General features: G+C 37.8%; 1 protein-coding gene across 1 annotated transcript; it reads left to right on the top strand.

Moving 5' to 3' along the window:
- Nucleotides 1–1,924: 1,924 nt before the first annotated feature.
- LOC308350907 (cyclin-dependent kinase 11B-like) lies at nucleotides 1,925–13,365 on the top strand (the record flags this gene model as incomplete). The annotated part of the gene is given in 3 exon segments (XM_080816363.1): nucleotides 1,925–2,112; nucleotides 12,232–13,016; nucleotides 13,019–13,365. Coding segments are annotated over 3 exon segments (1,320 nt in total).
- Nucleotides 13,366–18,516: the final 5,151 nt, after the last annotated feature.

Below are 18,516 nucleotides of genomic sequence, written 5' to 3'. Positions count from 1 at the left end.
TAGAAAGTATATGAGCAAGACTAAAAATTAACTTCATTCTGTATTCTTTTTTAAAAACTTATTTTTTCTAAAGGCAAATAATGAAGAGTAAGTCTGATCAAAATGAAACTCCACAATTCACCCATTTGTTGGCTAAAAGTAGAGATCTCCATTTTCATTGATGTACACCTGTTTCCTCTGTTTTAAATATTAGTGAAAGGTAATAATGTAGGGTGCTTGGGTGGCTCAGTCTGTTAAGCATCTGCCTTTGGCTCAGGTCATGATCCCAGGGTCCTGGAATTGAGTCTCACATCAGGCTTCCTGCTTGGGGGGTGGTGGGGCAGAGCCTGCTTCTCCTTCCTCTGCCCCTTTACCCCACCACACATGCTCTATCTCTCACACTCTGCTCTCTTTCACACATATAAAATATTTTTTTGAAAAAGATAATTTAATTCACGTCTTAACTTCCAAAGTGATTTACCTTCTTCAGTACTGTTTCAAGGTTTAGAAGCATACTTTCTTGTCCACATTGTATTTGCATGTTAAATTAAATGATGGAATTATTGTTTATGATTCTTCCCATTTGACTCCAGTGCTATAGAATATGATGTATACATATATTAAGAAAGCTTTCTAATATAATTCACTTAGAGGAATTAAACACAGATATGTTGTCCCCTGACTATTTATTCTACCTTGAGTCTTAGAGAGTTTTTAATTTTATATTTATTCTTCAATAGTGTGTATAAAAGATACACTAAAAGCTGCTGCTTTCTCAACAACATCATGGTCACAGTTAAATATTTAATGCCATAAGCACTAGGCAGGGCATGCAATGAGCATGAACTGACTATAAAACCACTGTAATGGGTTTAGATCCCTTGGGTCTCCGATGTGCTCTGTACTAATACAGTAAATGAGGGAAAAGTCTCATCAAGATGCACGTTTAAATAGGAATCTCTCCTGCCATATCCGTTGACAAGATTAATTATAGATCTCTGAACCTGATGTGTTTCTTAATATCTTGACTCTCCTCCCTAGTATGCAGTCAAGCTGCAATATTTGTTGTAGCCGTGCATGATTTTGGATAATTCTCTTTTCCAGAGTAACACTTTTCAATATATTTTAGGTCTTAATGACTTAACTGAGTGCCTGATAGAAGTTTCCATTAGTGATTTGCCATCAGTCCTTGCATTTGTTCATTGAAATTAGAACAGTCCTTTTACAATAGTAGCAAAATTCTGAAAGAATGCAAGAGCTCTCTTAATGAGAAAATTCATCCATTTTCACTAGTATGTATGTCTTCAAATGAAAAGATGAAACAGTAAATACAGTAAAAATTATTATGATACTTTGTGAATCACACAATCTGCCTTAAAAGATATGAAAAGAAAAAAGACCCCAAATTATTTTTTTATTAAAGCTGAGATTATGGTGGCAATGGATCCAGTATGCCATTTGTATTAAAAAAATATATAGGTTCTATATCAAAGGTGTGTAAAGTGCAAGTTTATGGTGAAACAGATGTATAACTGAATCAGGGTATCAGTATTTACTAATTGGGTAATGTTATTTAATGTTTTGATCTTTAGTTTTCTCATTTATAAAATGGAAACGGTAAACCAACTTTTTGGATTTGTTATGATGATCACACAGTATGATACACAGAGGTGATTATCACAATGCTTGGTCCATCACAATCCCTAAATGCCAGCTTAAAAATAAACAGCTCTTTCCATCTCGGCTGCCATAGTGAGAGGAGCTGCCATGATGCCCTCCCATCTGCAGTGGATAGATGAACATGCAGAACTGCTCCAGCTTCCTGATCAAGAGGAACAAGCAAGACATACAGCACAGAACCCAATAACCTGAAGGCTTATAACTTCTGCCACGATGGGTTGATTCGCTGCGAGACCATGAGCATGGAGCTGGCAGCCTATGGCAAATGTGTAGTGGTGGCCATGAATTGGAGATTTGGCCAGCAAACCCTGCTACCTCCTACCTGTGGACCACCATCAGAAAGAATGCCCAGGCTATCCTCAGCATCATCAGGCACATGAACTTCAAGAAGAAGTATAGCCCAGATCTGTGCATGGCTGCCATTCACAGAGCCAGCTACACAGCCAGAAGCCTGTGATGGGGAAGAGGTAGGGGCTGCCCCACCAAGAGCTCCTGAATACCTGCCTCCCACCTCCAAAACAATAAAAATGTGAACCACATTAAAACAAATAAAAACAAACAATACTTAATACAATTTGAAATATTTGCCTAGGCTTTCTCTTGACCCCATAATCTTAAATGTGAATCTAGGAAGTAAGCTATATAAAAATCTTTACAGTTGATCCTAATAAAGACTCAGATGTCTTTGTTTTATTGTGATGCATCCTCATAATGGATTATTGAGGAGATATTTATTAATATACAGCATTCAATATTCTTAAAGAGGAAACTAATACACTCAACCAGCTTTTATTTTTCTTCTATTTTCTTTAGTGTCTAGGACAGTACTCTTAGTTGCAGGACATAGTATCTCATTAGCTCTCTATACTTCTGCACTACCATGTCTCCATGATATGGTTCAAGCTCCTTGCTGTCTTTAAGGGTACACTGCCAAAGAGTTTCCCTACCTGCTGCTGACTTGAGCTACCTCCTTCATCTGTTATTCCATTTTCTTTCCTTTTTTAAAAAAGTTTTATGATGTTCAGTTAGCCAACATATTGTACATCATTAGTTTTAGATGTAGTGTCCAGTGATTCATTAGTTGCCTATAACACCCAGTGCTCATCACAACATGTGCCCTCCTTAATACCCATCACCTGTTTACCCCATCCCCCCACCCTCTTCCCTTCTGTAATCTTCTGTTTGTTTCCCAGAGCCCAGAGTCTCTCATGGTTTGTCTCCTTCTCTGATTTCTTCCCATTCCATTTTTCTTTTTAATCAGAACCAGTACCCAGGTGGTGATGATGCAAAATCCTCATCTCATTTTGAGGGTAGACTGGCCAGCCATGTCTCAGTATAGAGAAAGACAGAGTCCAGGCACTAGATGCCCTTTTGAAATGCACATTACAGGGTCACTCTGGAATAGAGGTGAAAGCAATTTTCAGGGTAGCTGATGAAGAGCACCTTAGGCTGAGGTTAAGTTGGATGGAAATCAATAAGAAAGGAGATGGTCAAAAAAGAAGTAAGGGATAATGCTAGGGAGGCAAAGCTGGTGGATCAGAATGAAGTCAATGAACGATCGATATGATATTTGTCTTATTTATTGATTATATTTCTTTAGGGTGGGAAAACACACCCTTAAAGGAACTGAGTTAGACTGGACAATAAGAAGGTTGGTTGTCATCTTTATCAAAATTCTTTTTTTTTTTTAATTTTTTTATTTTTTATTAACATATAATGTATTATTAGCCCCAGGGGTACAGGTCTGTGAATCACCAGGTTTACACACTTCACAGCATTCACCATAGCCCATACCCTCCCCAATGTCCATAACACAACTACCCTCTCCCTACTCCATCCCCCAGAAACTCTTAGTTTGTTTTGGGAGATTCAGAGTCTCTTAAGGTTTATCTCCCTCCTGATCCCATTTTGGTTCATTTTTCCCTTTCCTACCCCCGTGGCCCCCCATGTTGCCTCTCAAATTCTTCATATCAGGGAGATCATGTGATAATTGTCTTTCTCTGATTGAGTTACTTCACTCAGTATTATACACTCTAGTTCCATCCATGTCGTTGCAAAAGGCAAGATTTCTTTTCTTTTGATGGCTGTGTAGTATTCCATTGTATGTATATACCACATCTTCTTTATCCATTCACCTGTTGACGAACATCTAGGTTCTTTCCATAGTTTGGATATTGTGGACATTGCTGCTATAAACCTTTGGGTACATGTGCCCTTTCAGATCACTACATTTGTATCTTTAGGGTAAATACCCAGTAGTGCGATTGCTGGGTCATGGGGTGGCTCTATTTTCAACTTTTTGAGGAACCTCCATGCTATTTTCCAGAGTGGTTGCACCGGCTTGCATTTCCATCCACAGTGTAGGAGGGTTCCCCTTTCTCCGCATCCTCGCCAGCATCTGTCATTTCCTGACTTGTTATTTTTAGTCATTCTGACTATTGTAAGGTGGTACCTAATTGTGGTTTTGATTTGTATTTCCCTGATGCCAAGTGATGTGGAGTACTTTTTCATGTGTCTGTTGGCCATCTGGATGTCGTCTTTGCAGAAATGTCTGTTTATGTCCTCTGCCCATTTCTTGATTGGATTATTTGTTCCTTGGGTGTTGAGTTTGATAAGTTCTTTATAGATTTTGGATACTAGCCCTTTATCTGATATGCCGTTTGCAAATATCTTCTCGCATCCTGTCATTTGTCTTTTGGTTTTGTTGACTGTTTCCTTTGCTGTGCAGAAGCTCTTGACCTTGATGAAGTCCCAGTAGTTCATTTTTTCTCTTGCTTCCCTTGCCTTTGGCAAAGTTTCTAGGAAGAAGTTGCTGTGGGTAAGGTTGGAGAGGTTGCTGCCTGTGTTCTCCTCAAGGGTTTTGATAGATTCCTTTCTCACATGGAGGTCCTTCATCCATCTTGAGTCTATTTTTGTGTGTGGTATAAGGAAATGGTCCAGTTTCATTTTTCTGCATGTGGCTATCCAATTTTCCCAACACCGTTTGTTGAAGAGACTGTCTTTTTTCCATTGGACATTCTTTCCTGCTTTGTTGAAGATTAGTTGACCATAGAGTTGAGGGTCTCTTTCTGGGCTCTCTATTCGGTTTCATTGATCTATGTATCTGTTTTTGTGCCAGTACCATACTGTCTTCATGATGACAGCTTTGTAACAGAGCTTAAGTCTGGAATTGTGATGCCACCAAATTTGGCTTTCTTTTTCAACATTCCTCTGGCTATTCTGGGTCTTTTCTAGTTCCATAAAAATTTGAGGATCATTTGTTCCATTTCTTTGAAAAAAATGGATGGTATTTTGATAGGGATTGCATTAAGCGTGTAGATTGCTTTAGGTAGCATAGACATTTTCACACTGTTTGTTCTTCTAATCCATGGGCATGGAACATTTTTCCATTTCTTTGTTGTCTTCCTCAATTTGTTTCACGAATACTTTATAGTTTTCTTGAGTACAGATTCTGTGCCTCTTTGGTTAGGTTTATTCCTAGGTATCTTATGGTTTGGGGTGTAATTGTAAATGGGATTAACTCCTTAATTTCTCTTTCTTCTGTCTTGTTTTTGGTATATAGAAATGTAACTGATTTCTGTGCATTGATTTTATATCCTGACACTTTACTGAATTCCTGTATAAGTTCTAGCAGTTTTGGAGTGGAGTCTTTTGGGTTTTCTACATAAAGTATCATATCATCTGCAAAGAGTGAAATTTGACTTCTTCGCTGATTTGGATGCCTTTAATTTCTTTTTGTTCTCTTATTGGTGAGGCTAGGAATTCTAGTACTATTTTGAAGAGCAGTGTTGATAACGGACATCCCTGTCATGTTTGTGACCTTAGCGACAGGGCTCTCAGGTTTTCTCCATTAAGGATGATAATCACTGTGGATTTTTCATAGATGGCTTTGATGATATTGAGGTATGTACTCTCTATCCCTACACTTTGAAGAGTTTTGATCAAGAAATGATGCTGTAATTTGTCAAATGCTTTTTCAGCATCTATTGAGAGTATCATATGGTTCTTATTCTTTCTTTTATTAATGTATTGTATCACATTGATTTGCAGATGTTGAACCATCCTTGCACCCCTGGAGTAAAACCCACTTGGTTGTGGTGAATAATCCTTTTAATGTACTGATGGATCCTATTGGCTAGTATTTTGGTGAGAATTTTCGCATTTGTGTTCATCAAGGATATTGGTCTGTAATTCTCTTTTTTGATAGGGTCTTTGTCTGGTTTTGGGCTCAAGGTAATGCTGGCCTCCTAAAATGAGTTCAGAAGTTTTCCTTCCATTTCTATTTTTGGGAACAGTTTCAGGAGTATAGGAATTAATTCTTCTTTAAATGTTTGGTAGAATTCCCCTAGGAAGTTGTCTGTCCTGGGCTCTTGTTTGTTGGGAGATTTTTGATGACTGCTTCAATGTCCTTCCTGGTTATCGGTCTGTCCAGATGTTCTATTTCTTCCTGGTTCAGTTTTGGTAGTTTATATGTCTCTAGGAATGCATTCATTTCTTCCAGATTGTCAAACTTGCTGGCTTATAGTTGCTTATAATATGATCTTATAATTGTTTGTATTTCTTTGGTGTTGGTTGTGATCTCTCCTCTTTAATTCATGATTTTACTTATTTGGGTCCTTTCTCTTTTCTTTTTGAGAAGTCTGTCCAGGGGTTTATCAATCTTATTAATTCTTTCAAAGAACCATCTCCTTGTTTTGTTGATTTGTTCTATTGTTTTGTTGTTGTTATTGTTTGTTGGTTTGGTTTGGTTTGGTTTCTGTTTCATTGATTTCTGCTCTGATCTTTATTTCTTTCTCCCCTCCTGCGGGGTTTTGGCTTTCTTTGCTGTTCTTTCTCCAACTCCTTTAGGTGTAGGGTTAGGTTGTGTCCTTAAGACCTTTCTTGTTTCTTGAGAAAAGCTTGTATTGCTATATACTTTCCTCTCAGGATTGCCTTTGCTGTGTCCCACAGATTTTGAACAGTTGTGTTTTCATTATCATGTTTCCATGATTTTTTCAATTCTTCTTTAATTTCTGGTTGACCCATTCTTTCTTTAGTAGGTTGCTCTTTAGCCTCCATGTATTCTGGTTCTTTCCAAATTTCCTCTTGTGATTGAGTTCTAGCTTCAGAACCTTGTGGTCTGAAAATGTGCAAGGAATGATCCCAGTCTTATGGTACCAGTTGAGACCTGCTTTGTGACCCAGGATGTGATCTATTCTGGAGAATGTTCTTTGTGCACTAGAGAAGAATGTGTATTCTGTTGCTTTGGGATGGAATGTTCTGAATATATCTGTGATGTCCATCTGGTCCAGTGTGTCATTTGAGGCGTTTATTTCCTTGTTCTTTTGCTTGGATGATCTGTCCATTTCATTGAGGGGAGTGTTAAAGTCCCCTACTGTTATTGTATTATTGTTGATGTGTTTCTTTGATTGTATTATTAATTCGTTTATATAGTTGGCTGCTCCCATATTAGGGGCATAGCCATTTAAATTTTTTAGATCTTCTTGTTGGACAGACCTTTTGAGTTTGATATAGTGTCCTTCCTCATGTGTCATTATACTCTTTGGCTTAAAATCTAATTTATCTGATATAAAGATTGCCATGCCACGTTTCTTTTGATGTCCATTAGCATGGTAAATTGTTTTCCACTCCCTCACTTTAAATCTGGAGGTGTCTTTGGGTCTAAAATGAGTTTCTTGTAGACAGCATGTTGATGGGTTTTGTGTTTTTATCCATTCTGATACCCTGTGTCTTTTGATTGGGGCATTTAGCCCATTAACATTCAGGGTAACTATTGAGAGATCTGAATTCAGTGCCATTGTATTGCCTGTAATATGTCTGTTACTGTGCATTGTCTCTCTTCCTTTCTGGTCTATTACTTTTAGGCTCTCTCTTGCTTAGAAGACCCCTTTCATTATTTCCTGTACAGCTGGTTTGGTGTTTACAAATTATTTAGTTTTTGTTTGCCCTGGAAGCTTTTTGTATCTCCTTCTATTTTCAGTGATAGCCTAGCTGGATATAGTATTTTTGGCTGCATATTTTTCTCATTTAGTGCTCTGAATATATCATGCCAGTTCTTTCTGGTCTGCCAGGTCTCTGTGGATAGGTCTGCTGCCATTCTAATTATTTTATCATTGTATGTTACAGACTTTTTGTCCCAGGCTGCTCTCAGGACTTTTTCTTTGTCACTAAGACTTTAAGTTTTATTATTAGGTGACGGGGTATGGACCTATTCTTAGTGATTTTGAAGAGGCTTCTCTGTGCCTCCTGGATTTTGATGTTTGTCCCTTTGCCATCTTATGGAAATTTTCCACAAAAATTTGCTTCAATATACCTTCTGGCCCCCTCTCTCTTTCTTCTTCTGGAATCCCAATTATTCTAATATTGTTTCATCTTAGGGTATCACTTGTCTCTTGAATTCTCCCCTCGTGGTCCAGTAGTTGTTTGTCTCTCTTTTGCTCAGCTTCTTTATTCTCCATCATTTGGTCTTCTATATCAATAATTCTCTCTTCTGCCTCATTTATCCTAGCAGTAAGAGCCTCCATTTTTTATTGCACCTTGTTAACAGCTTTTCTGATTTCAACTTGGTTAGATTGTAGTTCTTTTATTTCTCCAGAAAGGATTTTATTTCTCAAGACAGGGTTTCTCTAATGTCTTCCATGCCTTTTTCGAACCAAACTAGCACCTTGAGAATTGTCATTCTGAACTCTTGATCTGATATGTTACCAGTGTCCATGTTGATTAGGTTCCTAGCCTTTGATGCTTCCTCTTGTTCTTTTTTTTGTGGTGAGTTTTTCCACCTTGTCATTTTATCCAGGTAAGAATATAAGAATGAGAGAATAAAATACTAAAAGGGTAGCAGAGAAACCTGAAAAATATGTGTTAACCAAATCAGAAGAGACTCCAAATTGTGGAGAGAAGAAAGGGGATAAAAAGAAGTTACAATTTTTTTTTAATTTTATTTATTTATTTGACAGAGAGATCAGAAGTAGACAGAGAGGCAGGTGGGGGGCGGGCAAGCAGACTCCCTGCTGAGCAGAGAGCACGATGCGGGACTCAATCCCAGGACTGAGTTCATGACCTGAGCTGAAAGCAGAGGCTTAACCCACTGAGCCACCCAGGCGCCCCCTAAAAATATTTTTTTTTAAATTATATATATATATATATATATGTATATATATGTGCATATATATATATGTGTATGTGTGTGTGTGTGTGTATTTTAGACTGGTGAATAGAAGAGAGCCACCCACTTGATTTAGGGTATATTTTGGTCTCTTAGAAGAAACTACCTCCCAAAATTTAATGAAAGAAAAATTTATATACATATACAAAGATAAGGGTCAGCTCAATGAAAGGATGGAATATGATTGTAAGGATGAAAATTTAAACAACATTCTAAAAGAGGAGTTGATAAAATAAGTTGGTTGGGAAAAGATTGAAAAAGAAAGTGGAGAGAATTTGCTCAGGCTAGAGACTAGAACAAAGCCCTCTGCTAGATTTAGGGTATATTTTGATCTATTAGAAGTTGCATCCCAACATTTTTTAGAAGAATAAACTCTATACGTATCCAAAAAATAAACTTAGATACAATGAAGGATAAAATATGACTATAATAATGAAGGTTCAGAAAGATTTTTTTAAAGAAAGTTATTGTTAAGATAAACTAGTTAAAAAATGTTACAAGAGGAAAGAGTAAAAGTTATAAAAATTAGAATAAGAAAAAAATAAAATTAAAAAAATTAATTAATTTTGCAAGACTAAAGAATCATGGGGAGAAAGCCATGAATTCCATGCTTTGCTTTCCCCTCCTCTGGAATTCCGCTGTTCTTCTTGATCAGTGAGCTTGGTCTTGGGTGGATGTTCTTGCTAATCTTCTTGGGGAGGGACCTATTATAGTGATTCTCATGTGTCTTTGCCCCAGGTGGAATTGCTCCACCCTTGCCAGGGGCTGGGCTAAGGAATCTGCTCGGATTTGCTCTCGAGAGCTTTTGTTCCCTGAATGCTTTCTGTAGAGCTCTGGAGGATGGGAATGAAAATGGTGGCCTTCCAATCTCTCGCCCAGAGGAGCTGAGAGCTTGGGGCCCCACTCCTCAGTGCGTCATCGGAGAAAAGTGCTCAGTCACTCCCATCTCCCTGTTCTCTGGCCATGCACCGAGCTCACCTGGCCCGTGACCGAGCATTTCTGTCTTTGGCACACAGCCCCATTTGGAGTCTCCAAAGCGAGCAGATTCCTGCCTCCAGAGTAGGAAGGTGAGTCTCCCTATATTTGCCACTTGCGGGGTCCCTGATCAAACAGCAGTGGTCTGATTGTGCCACAGATCACAGTTTAAGGTAATCCCGAGCCGAGAGCTCACTCCTTGGCTCCGTCTCTGTAGCTGGCTTCCCTGCTCTAATACCTGTGAGCTCTGCTACACTCACACCCCCAATCCTTCTGTGACTCCATGGGACCTGAGACCACACTGTCCCTTCAAGGGCTCCACCCCCACTTAGCCTCTGGAGCGATGTCCCTCAGTGGAGCAGACTTTTAAAAGTTCTGGTTTTGTGCTCCATTGCTCCACCACTTGCCAGGAGCTGGCCCCTCACCCTGCAGTCTGTCTTCCCATGGCTTCAGATTCACTTCTTTGCATGTCCTACCTTTCAGAACATGGTTGATTTTCTGTTTCTAGAATTGCTGCTCTTCTTCTCTTTGATCTCCTGTTGGTTATGTAGGTGTTTGGAATGTTTTGATAACTATCTAATTGAACTCCTGCAACCTGATGTTATGTCAGCCTGTTACTGCTCTGCCATCTTGAGTCCTCCTCCTTCATCAAAATTCTTAACATCATCATTAATGTCATCATCATGACCACCACCACCACCATTGCCATCATCATTATAATCCCATTTTCAGAAAAATCGTATAGCAGTGTTACATTGAAACAAACAATAGGTTGAAGCAAAACTTGACTATCTTTATTTAGCAAGTTATTGATTGTAGATTGCTTTTTACTGAGACATAATTCACATAAAACTCACTATTTTATTTATTAAATTTATTTATTTTATTATGCATTCAGATTTTTCCCTATTTGCAAAGTATTTCGTTTTTGAACAATTTCAATTGTCAGACTTGAAAAATGGAACCAAAGCACATCAGAACAAGGGCTTCCATTGAAGAAATGTGAATGTCTGTTGAAATGGCTGTGTCTATGGCTGGCAAAGTGAAGTTTCTTCTAATTATAAATGTAATACTATGACATATAAAGATTGTTATTATAGAGAGTTGAAAGATGATGCTAAGTATCTTGAGCTATTTGGATGCATGTTTGATATGCATGTCTGAATACTATCTTACATACTAGTGTTCATCACTCAGTAGATTTTCTTAAGTACTCACTATTTATCAGTCGTTTTGTTAACTACAGATCCAGTTAAAAACAAAACCTATGGTCTTGATTCCATTGGCTCACATTTTTATTGATCCATGTTAACCATTGTCCAGTCATATCTTTGGTTTGCTGTTGCCTTTGGTGAATTGTCTTGTACCTACCCATAGGTAATGGTCAAGGTAAATTGACAACAATAGAAAACCTGGGCTTGACACTACTGTAAATGGTTTTCATTAACTTATTCCCAGTTACTATGGAAATAGCAGTATGAAAATAGATTTTGGAAAGATAAAAATCACTTTCTGAATAGGCTTCTTAAAGGCATAGATCTAGCACAATGAGGTTTAATATTCAGTTCTTCTATGTGTTTGTAGTGTATGTGTACCTCAAAAAACTTTAAAATGAAAGGGACTATGTTTCTTTTCCTCTGTGTTTGACTTATAGTAAGTGATATAAATTAAAGTACTTGTTGGATGTTTAAGTAAATATATATATGAACGTATTTAACAAAATAATCACAGCTGCCATTTATGCCCACTTACTATGTATCAGCTGCTGTGCTAAGCTCTGCATATGCACTCATTATTTTTATTCCTATTACAAGAAAAATAAAACCTAGGGAGTTTAATAATTTGTCCATAATTGTATGTCTGTCTGTAACTTTGCTCTTAGCTACTAGCCAATGTCACTCTCTACTCATCATGCTAAATCATAATTATCTTATAAACTGTTAGGCACCTTTACAAGACTGTGAACTCTAAGAAAGTAAGGATTTTTACTTGTGTATCTGTGTATCACCAGTGCTAAATTCAGAACCTAGCAGAGACAGTGTGTTCAATGACTCCTTCTGGGTTGAAATGATTGCTCTTTGGAGATCCACCCTCAACATAAGGAATCAATGGAGAGACCTTGAAGATTAGAACTGCACTCAGATCATTGATGCAAGCTGAGCTATGCCCATTTGGTCATTGTCACCTTCTAGGTTCTTTTAGTGTTAGAAAATGTTACCTACCAAAGAAGTTTCAGGTTGAGAGTCACTACACCTGCAGTTTTGATATCAACTTATAAAGAACAAGTTAAATCAAGTTCTTATATAAACACAAACATTTATTAAAAATAGATATCCATTGGCAGTCAAATATAAAATTTCTACAACCTATATTTTAATTTCAATAAAATCATGTGGTGCTTTTACTTGTTCTGATTACTACTCGTCTCAAAGTTCACTAGAGGTGGTTGTGTACCTCCCTGCCCTGCAGGGTTTTCGCAGTGTGGAGGAGTTCCAGTGCCTGAACAGAATCGAAGAAGGCACTTTCGGGATGGTGTACAGAGCAAAGAACAAGAAAACAGATGAAATTGTGGCTTTGAAGCAGCTGAAGATGGAGAAGGAGAAAGAGGGCTTACTGATCACATCTCTGAGGGAGATCAACACCATCCTTAAGGCGCAGCACCCCATCATCATCATGGTCCGGAAAATAGTTATGGGCAGCAACACGGACAAGATCTACATCGTGATAAACTACGTGGAACACGACCTCAAGAGCCTGATGGAGACCATGAAGCAGCCTTTCTTGCCAGGGGAGGTGAAGACCCTGATGATCCAGCTGCTGCGGGGTGTGAAACACCTGCATGACAACTGGATACTGCGCCGGGACCTCAAGACCTCCAACCTGCTCCTGAGCCATGCAGGCATCCTTAAGGTCGGGGACTTTGGGCTGGCAAGGGAATACGGGTCCCCTCTGAAGGCCTGCACCCCAGTCGTGGTGACCCTGTGGTACCATGCCCCAGAGCTGCTGCTTGGCGCCAAGGAGTACTCCACGGCTGTGGACATGTGGTTGGTGGGCTGCTTCTTTGGGGAGCTGCTGACCCAGAAGCCGCTTTTCCCGGGGAAGTCGGAAATCGATCAGATCAACAAAGTGTTTAAGGACCTGGGTACCCCCAGTGAGAAAATCTGGCCTGGCTACAATGACCTCCCCGCGGTCAAGAAGATGACCTTCACCGAGTTACCCTCAACAATCTCTGCAAACGCTTTGGGGCGCTGCTCTCAGACCAGGGCTTTGACCTCATGAACAAGTTCCTAACCTACTTCCCTGGGCGGGGAGTCAGTGCAGAGGACGGCCTCAAGCATGAGTATTTCCGAGAGACCCCCCTCCCCATCGACCCCTCGATGTTCCCCACATGGCCCGCCAAGAGTGAGCAGCAAAGGGTCAAGCGTGGCACAAGCCCAAGGCCCCCAGAGGGAGGCCTGGGGTACAGCCAGCTGGGCGACGACAAACTGAAGGAGACGGGTTTCCATCTCATGACCACAAACCAGGGGGCCTCGGCCGCGGGCCCTGGCTTCAGCCTCAAGTTCTGAGGTTTGGCACGGAGCCCACACCAGCCCCGTGGGGGCCGCCACCCAGCAAGACTTGGCCGGGACCAGGGCGGGTGCCGGAGGCAGCGCGCGGGTCCAGACCCAGGCCCTGCTCTGCCTGGATGCAGCTGCCGCGGGCTGGTGTGGCTGCGGATCTCCACCTCAAGTCTCAGACTGCCCGTCTCGTTTGCTTTTCCACATTTTATTTTATCTTGGCTTGTGAATTTGTAGAATTAAATCACATTTTCCTTGTTTAAAAAAAGAACTATAATATATATATATAATATATTATTAAATTATATATATAATTAAATTATAATTAAATTCTCCTACATTTTAAGTTGAGTATGGGTTTTTTTTATTGGTCAAGCTATGGCCGCTGTTCTTGAGGATATAGTTTACAAGCCTTATTCAATTCTTATATCATATGATTGTGAAGGGAGAAGGGAGCCCTATGAAAGCATATAAACAAATCCACATATCTTAAATACCTTCCTTTTCATGAGTGAGAACCTACTTGTAATGGTCATCATGCTAATCAACAAGCCATTAATTTCACCAATGCAAATTTATTTTTGACATTTATCAGGTTAATTAACAAAGTCTTAGGTGAAATGGAGATACATAAATGGAGCCCTAATAGTTAGTTGACTTTGGTCTTTCTGATATGATGCCAAGTGAACACCATAGAATGTGGTTTTTAATTAGAATAACTGAGATTTATATCTAAAACTAGTAACATTTGTAATAACATCACACCATTAATGGTAACTTACATATCTCTCTACACATATGCATATGTATATATGTGCATGTGTATATGAGCGTATATGTTGTGTGTTTGTATGTTTCTGTAATCTCTTCTCTAGAATTAGGGTTAAACATTTCTTACCGAGGTGGTTCCTGTAAGTTCTCCAGAAGTAACCCATCTTCTGGGAAGCTGTTATTTTCATCCTATTCACATTTTACTTTTTATTGCATCTTCAGTTCAAAACTTATTTGTAGAAATTTTGTATAAAAAAGAGTCTTTGTATAAAATAATTCAGATTTATGTATTTGATGTACTATGCTATAATTAGTTAATCTTTTTCATGTGATACTTTCCTTTCCCAAATAACTTACAAACTTGTCCAGAGAAAGAATTTTTTTTTTCATTTTTAATTGCTCATCCATTAATATCACAAATATTTAGTGGCATTAAAGCTAGTTCTTTCCATTCTTTCTTTTGCACTTCCATGCCCACAGTTAACTGGGCTCGATACCCAGTGCATACACTGTAAATGCTGAATTACTGAAAAACATCCTATTATGAAGCCATCATTACTGAAGTTTGCAGGTTTCTTTTCCTAATTTCAAAATGCTTTTTTCATTTTAGGTCACTCCACGTAGCTGTCTCATCACATCAGTTCTCTGTCGATTCTCACTGCATGGAGTGAAGAAGAAATCACTGGATCAGGTATGGCTTCTAGTACCAAAAAGTACCCACTAAAATTTAAATCTATATACTACACTTCAGAGTGAAACTTTAAAAATATTCTTAAAATAGAACTTGAGGCAATTGATTTTGGAAATTACTAGAAGTAGGGACCATTTTTTCTGTACTACAAGATCTCTTTTGTGGAAAAGAAACTATTTATACAAGTACTTGTTAAAGCTTCTACATTGCAATTTACTCCACCTAATAATTACCCTATCAACACATATTCTGTCTAAATGTCTTTAGTCACAGTCCTTCTAATGTAATCTGGGTGTTCATTGTTCTTCTGTTTGATATGCACTGGAAGCTTGCAGCATCTTATTCTAATCAGTATTTGAATGCATTGTCTTTTGAAATGAAAGTAACAGTGATTAGTAGGACAGATGTTTCCCCTGAATGTGAAATGTAGGGGTTAAAACCACAGATTAAACTGAATATTCACAGTCTTTGCATGCATTTTTCAAGATGGTGGAATACAAATTTTATGTAGTAGAAATCAGGTACCAGTCAAAGTTGTAAAGATCTGTGACCTGCAAAATAGAGGATATTTGGAAGTAACTATCCATTCTGGAGAATAGATACAGAACAGTAGTATGTTGGTAATATGAAATATTATTTACCTTTATGGTTCGTGATTTTGACAGAGAGTAGGAGAGACATTGAAATGGAAAACAGAACAATCAGAATTTCATGCTAAGGGGTGTAGCTCATGGGTAGAACATTTGACTGCAGAATTTCATGCCAGGTGCTTCAGTGCATCAGTATATTAACAGAAAGATTAGAAGAGTCTATGAATGGATTGTCATTATTCATTAGTGTATTCCTATTTTTGTTAATATTAAATGTATCTCTGCTTTTTGATTGAAAATGCTATAAAATCAGTTGCTTATGACATTTAATTATCAAAATAGGAAGATTTATAGCAGAAATCTGATTTCTCTCATGTTGGTAATATTTATCTCCAGTTTCTACATATATTCCTTAGTTAATATTTTTCACTGGGATTTCTAAATTATAAGGCCATGAGGAAAACTTTAAATAAATGTATATATCTTTATATATATCATATATATATCATATATATATTATTATATATAATGTAATTTCCCAAGATTCCTAAATTATAAGGCCATGAGGAAAATTTAAAATAAATAAATACATAGATATATAATATATAACATATTTTTTTTATATATATATATTTATATATGACAATGAGCTAACTTTAATTTCTCAACTGAGGGAATAATTGAGACCAAGGCTATTCCTATTTTCATTTGTTACATAAACCGTGCAGATCTTCCTCTACTTACCATGGAATTATGTCTGGATAAATTTACTGTAAGTTGAAAATATCATTAAGTTGAAAATCAATTTAATATACCTAACCTAACCCACTCTACTTCATAGCTTATCCAGCCTACTTTAAACATGCTCAGAACACTTACAATTAGGGAAAATCATCCAATACAAAATCTATTTTGTAATAAAGTGTTGAATATCTTATGTAATTTATTTAATTCTGTGCTGAAAGAGGAAAATAGAATAGTTATATGGGTATGGAATGGTTGTAAATATGTTGGTTGTTTACCCTGGTGATCTTGGGGCCAACTGGAAACTCTGGCTCATTGCCATTATGCAACATCTCAAGAGTATTATAACACCACTAGCCTGGGTAAAGGTCAGATTTCAAAGTATGGTTCCTACTGAATGTGTGTTACGTTTGCACCTTCATGAAGTCAGAATATCCTAAGTCAAACCATCACAAGTCAGTGATCATATTGTAACTTACATCTTTATTTAAGTAAACTTTGTGGTTATTCCTTCTCACAACCTTTACAAATAACTCGCTGAAAACAGGTAATGAACACAGCTGCAGAATACAGATGTACAGGCCCAACTGGTCGATGGTGCCTGGTTATCTGAGATCTCAAAGAAGAGCAACAAGGTCAACCATAAAACCCTAATTTACAATGCAAATTACCATCACTTCAAAAGGAATAGCATTTGATTTCTGACTCCAATAGTCTCAGTCATTGGGCTGATTTGGGATAGCCCCTTGGTTTTCGTTTTTTGTTTTGTTTTGTTTTTTTCTGAATTGTTTATGCAGTTAATAAAAAGATGGATGAGTTTCTTTGGATTAAAAGGATTCCACTTTCTACTGACCTGCTCATAGTTCATACAAAATCACCATCTAGGTCTCTTGAGATTATGACCCGTGGATCTAAACTCCATTAAAGCTTTCTTCACATGGAATTAAGAGGTTCAAAATGAAGTATCTTTGGAGTCAGTACCCATGATTAAGAGGTTATCAAGAAGCTGGCCCTGTGGTGGTTTTCAGTGTTTCATGATGCCTTCCCTACTTCACATCTTACCACACCTTCAACTGACAAGTGTTAATACCTTAGACTATGGCCTTTAGTTAACATGTGCTTTTGTTTTAATTTCATTAACTTAACCTAAAGCCTTTCAGTCAACATTTGAAAACTTTGAAAAATTAGGGGCTCCTGGATGTCTCAGTCGTTAGGCATCTGCCTTCAGCTCAGGTCATGATCCCAGAGCCCTGGGATCAAGCCCTGAGTTAGGCTCCCTGCTCAGAGGAGGGCCTGCTTTTATCTCCCCCTCCACCCCTGCTCGTGTTCCCTCTTTAGCTGTCTGTCTGTCTCTCTCTCTCTCTGTGTCAAATAAATTATTAAAAAAAAAAAAAAGAAAAAAGAAGGCTTTGAAAAATCAAATAAGTAATAAAATAATGATATTTCGTGGTCCTTAAGAATGCCTCCATGATTCTGGGGAAACTATTTAAATCCTCCTTTTTATTCACTGTATGAAAGGTCTTTGCTGGAGGAGGGTTGACTCTTCTTACATAGGGCTATAGTATCTTTGTTTATTTTTTATTTTTTGGTATTAGAGATCTTTTTAAATATATTTTGATTGACTCATTTGGTACCTACTTGAACATTTGATCTTTTTTATAGCATAAATAGAACATAAAGTTTAGAGACAAGTAGATTTAGAATTATATTCTAGCTAGCCTCATCTTTTACCAGCTGTGATTCCTTGCTACAGATGCTGCATTTGTAACTGGTAGGGAACAAGATATCATTTAAAAGGGTTTTTCCAAGGTTTGAACTGGGTTATACATTTCAAGCTCTTAGTATACTGTGTAGCACAGAGGAAACACTCAAAACTGTTAATTGTATCATGGAATTGCCTAGAATATTAATCAGAGTGGTATACGTTTATGTAAATTAATAGTGCTGTCACAGGGAGTAAGGATGGCTTATCTGTTTTCAAATCATTATTATCTAACAAATATTAACACTTAAAGTGCCCTGAAGGTAGCTTGAATTTTGAAGATTTGTAGTGCCTTGGGTTTTATCCCTATTGAATATCATTGTAAGCACAGAAAACTAAGAGTATAGAATGTTCTATATAGAGAGCTTAATATCTGTGAAAGCCAGTGTAAAAGTGACCACAGATGTAATATAGCAGAAAGATTTTCTCATACTGGTTATTTGTTTGAATTTATTTTTTGTTTGTTTTATGTTATGTGGAACTATACTGTATATAAAAGTTATATAAGAAGAACTGATCTATTTGGTGATGAGAGAAGTTCAAATGCTTATCTCTTCAGCTCTACCACCAACCCATCCCTGAGTTTGCTCTGAAGACCCCCT

This window comes from Martes martes (genome assembly GCF_963455335.1).
Source record: "Martes martes genome assembly, chromosome: 10".
Taxonomy (NCBI): Eukaryota; Metazoa; Chordata; class Mammalia; order Carnivora; family Mustelidae; genus Martes; species Martes martes.
The sequence above is the reverse complement of the archived record's forward strand: the minus strand, read 5'-3'. Positions and strand labels throughout refer to the sequence as shown.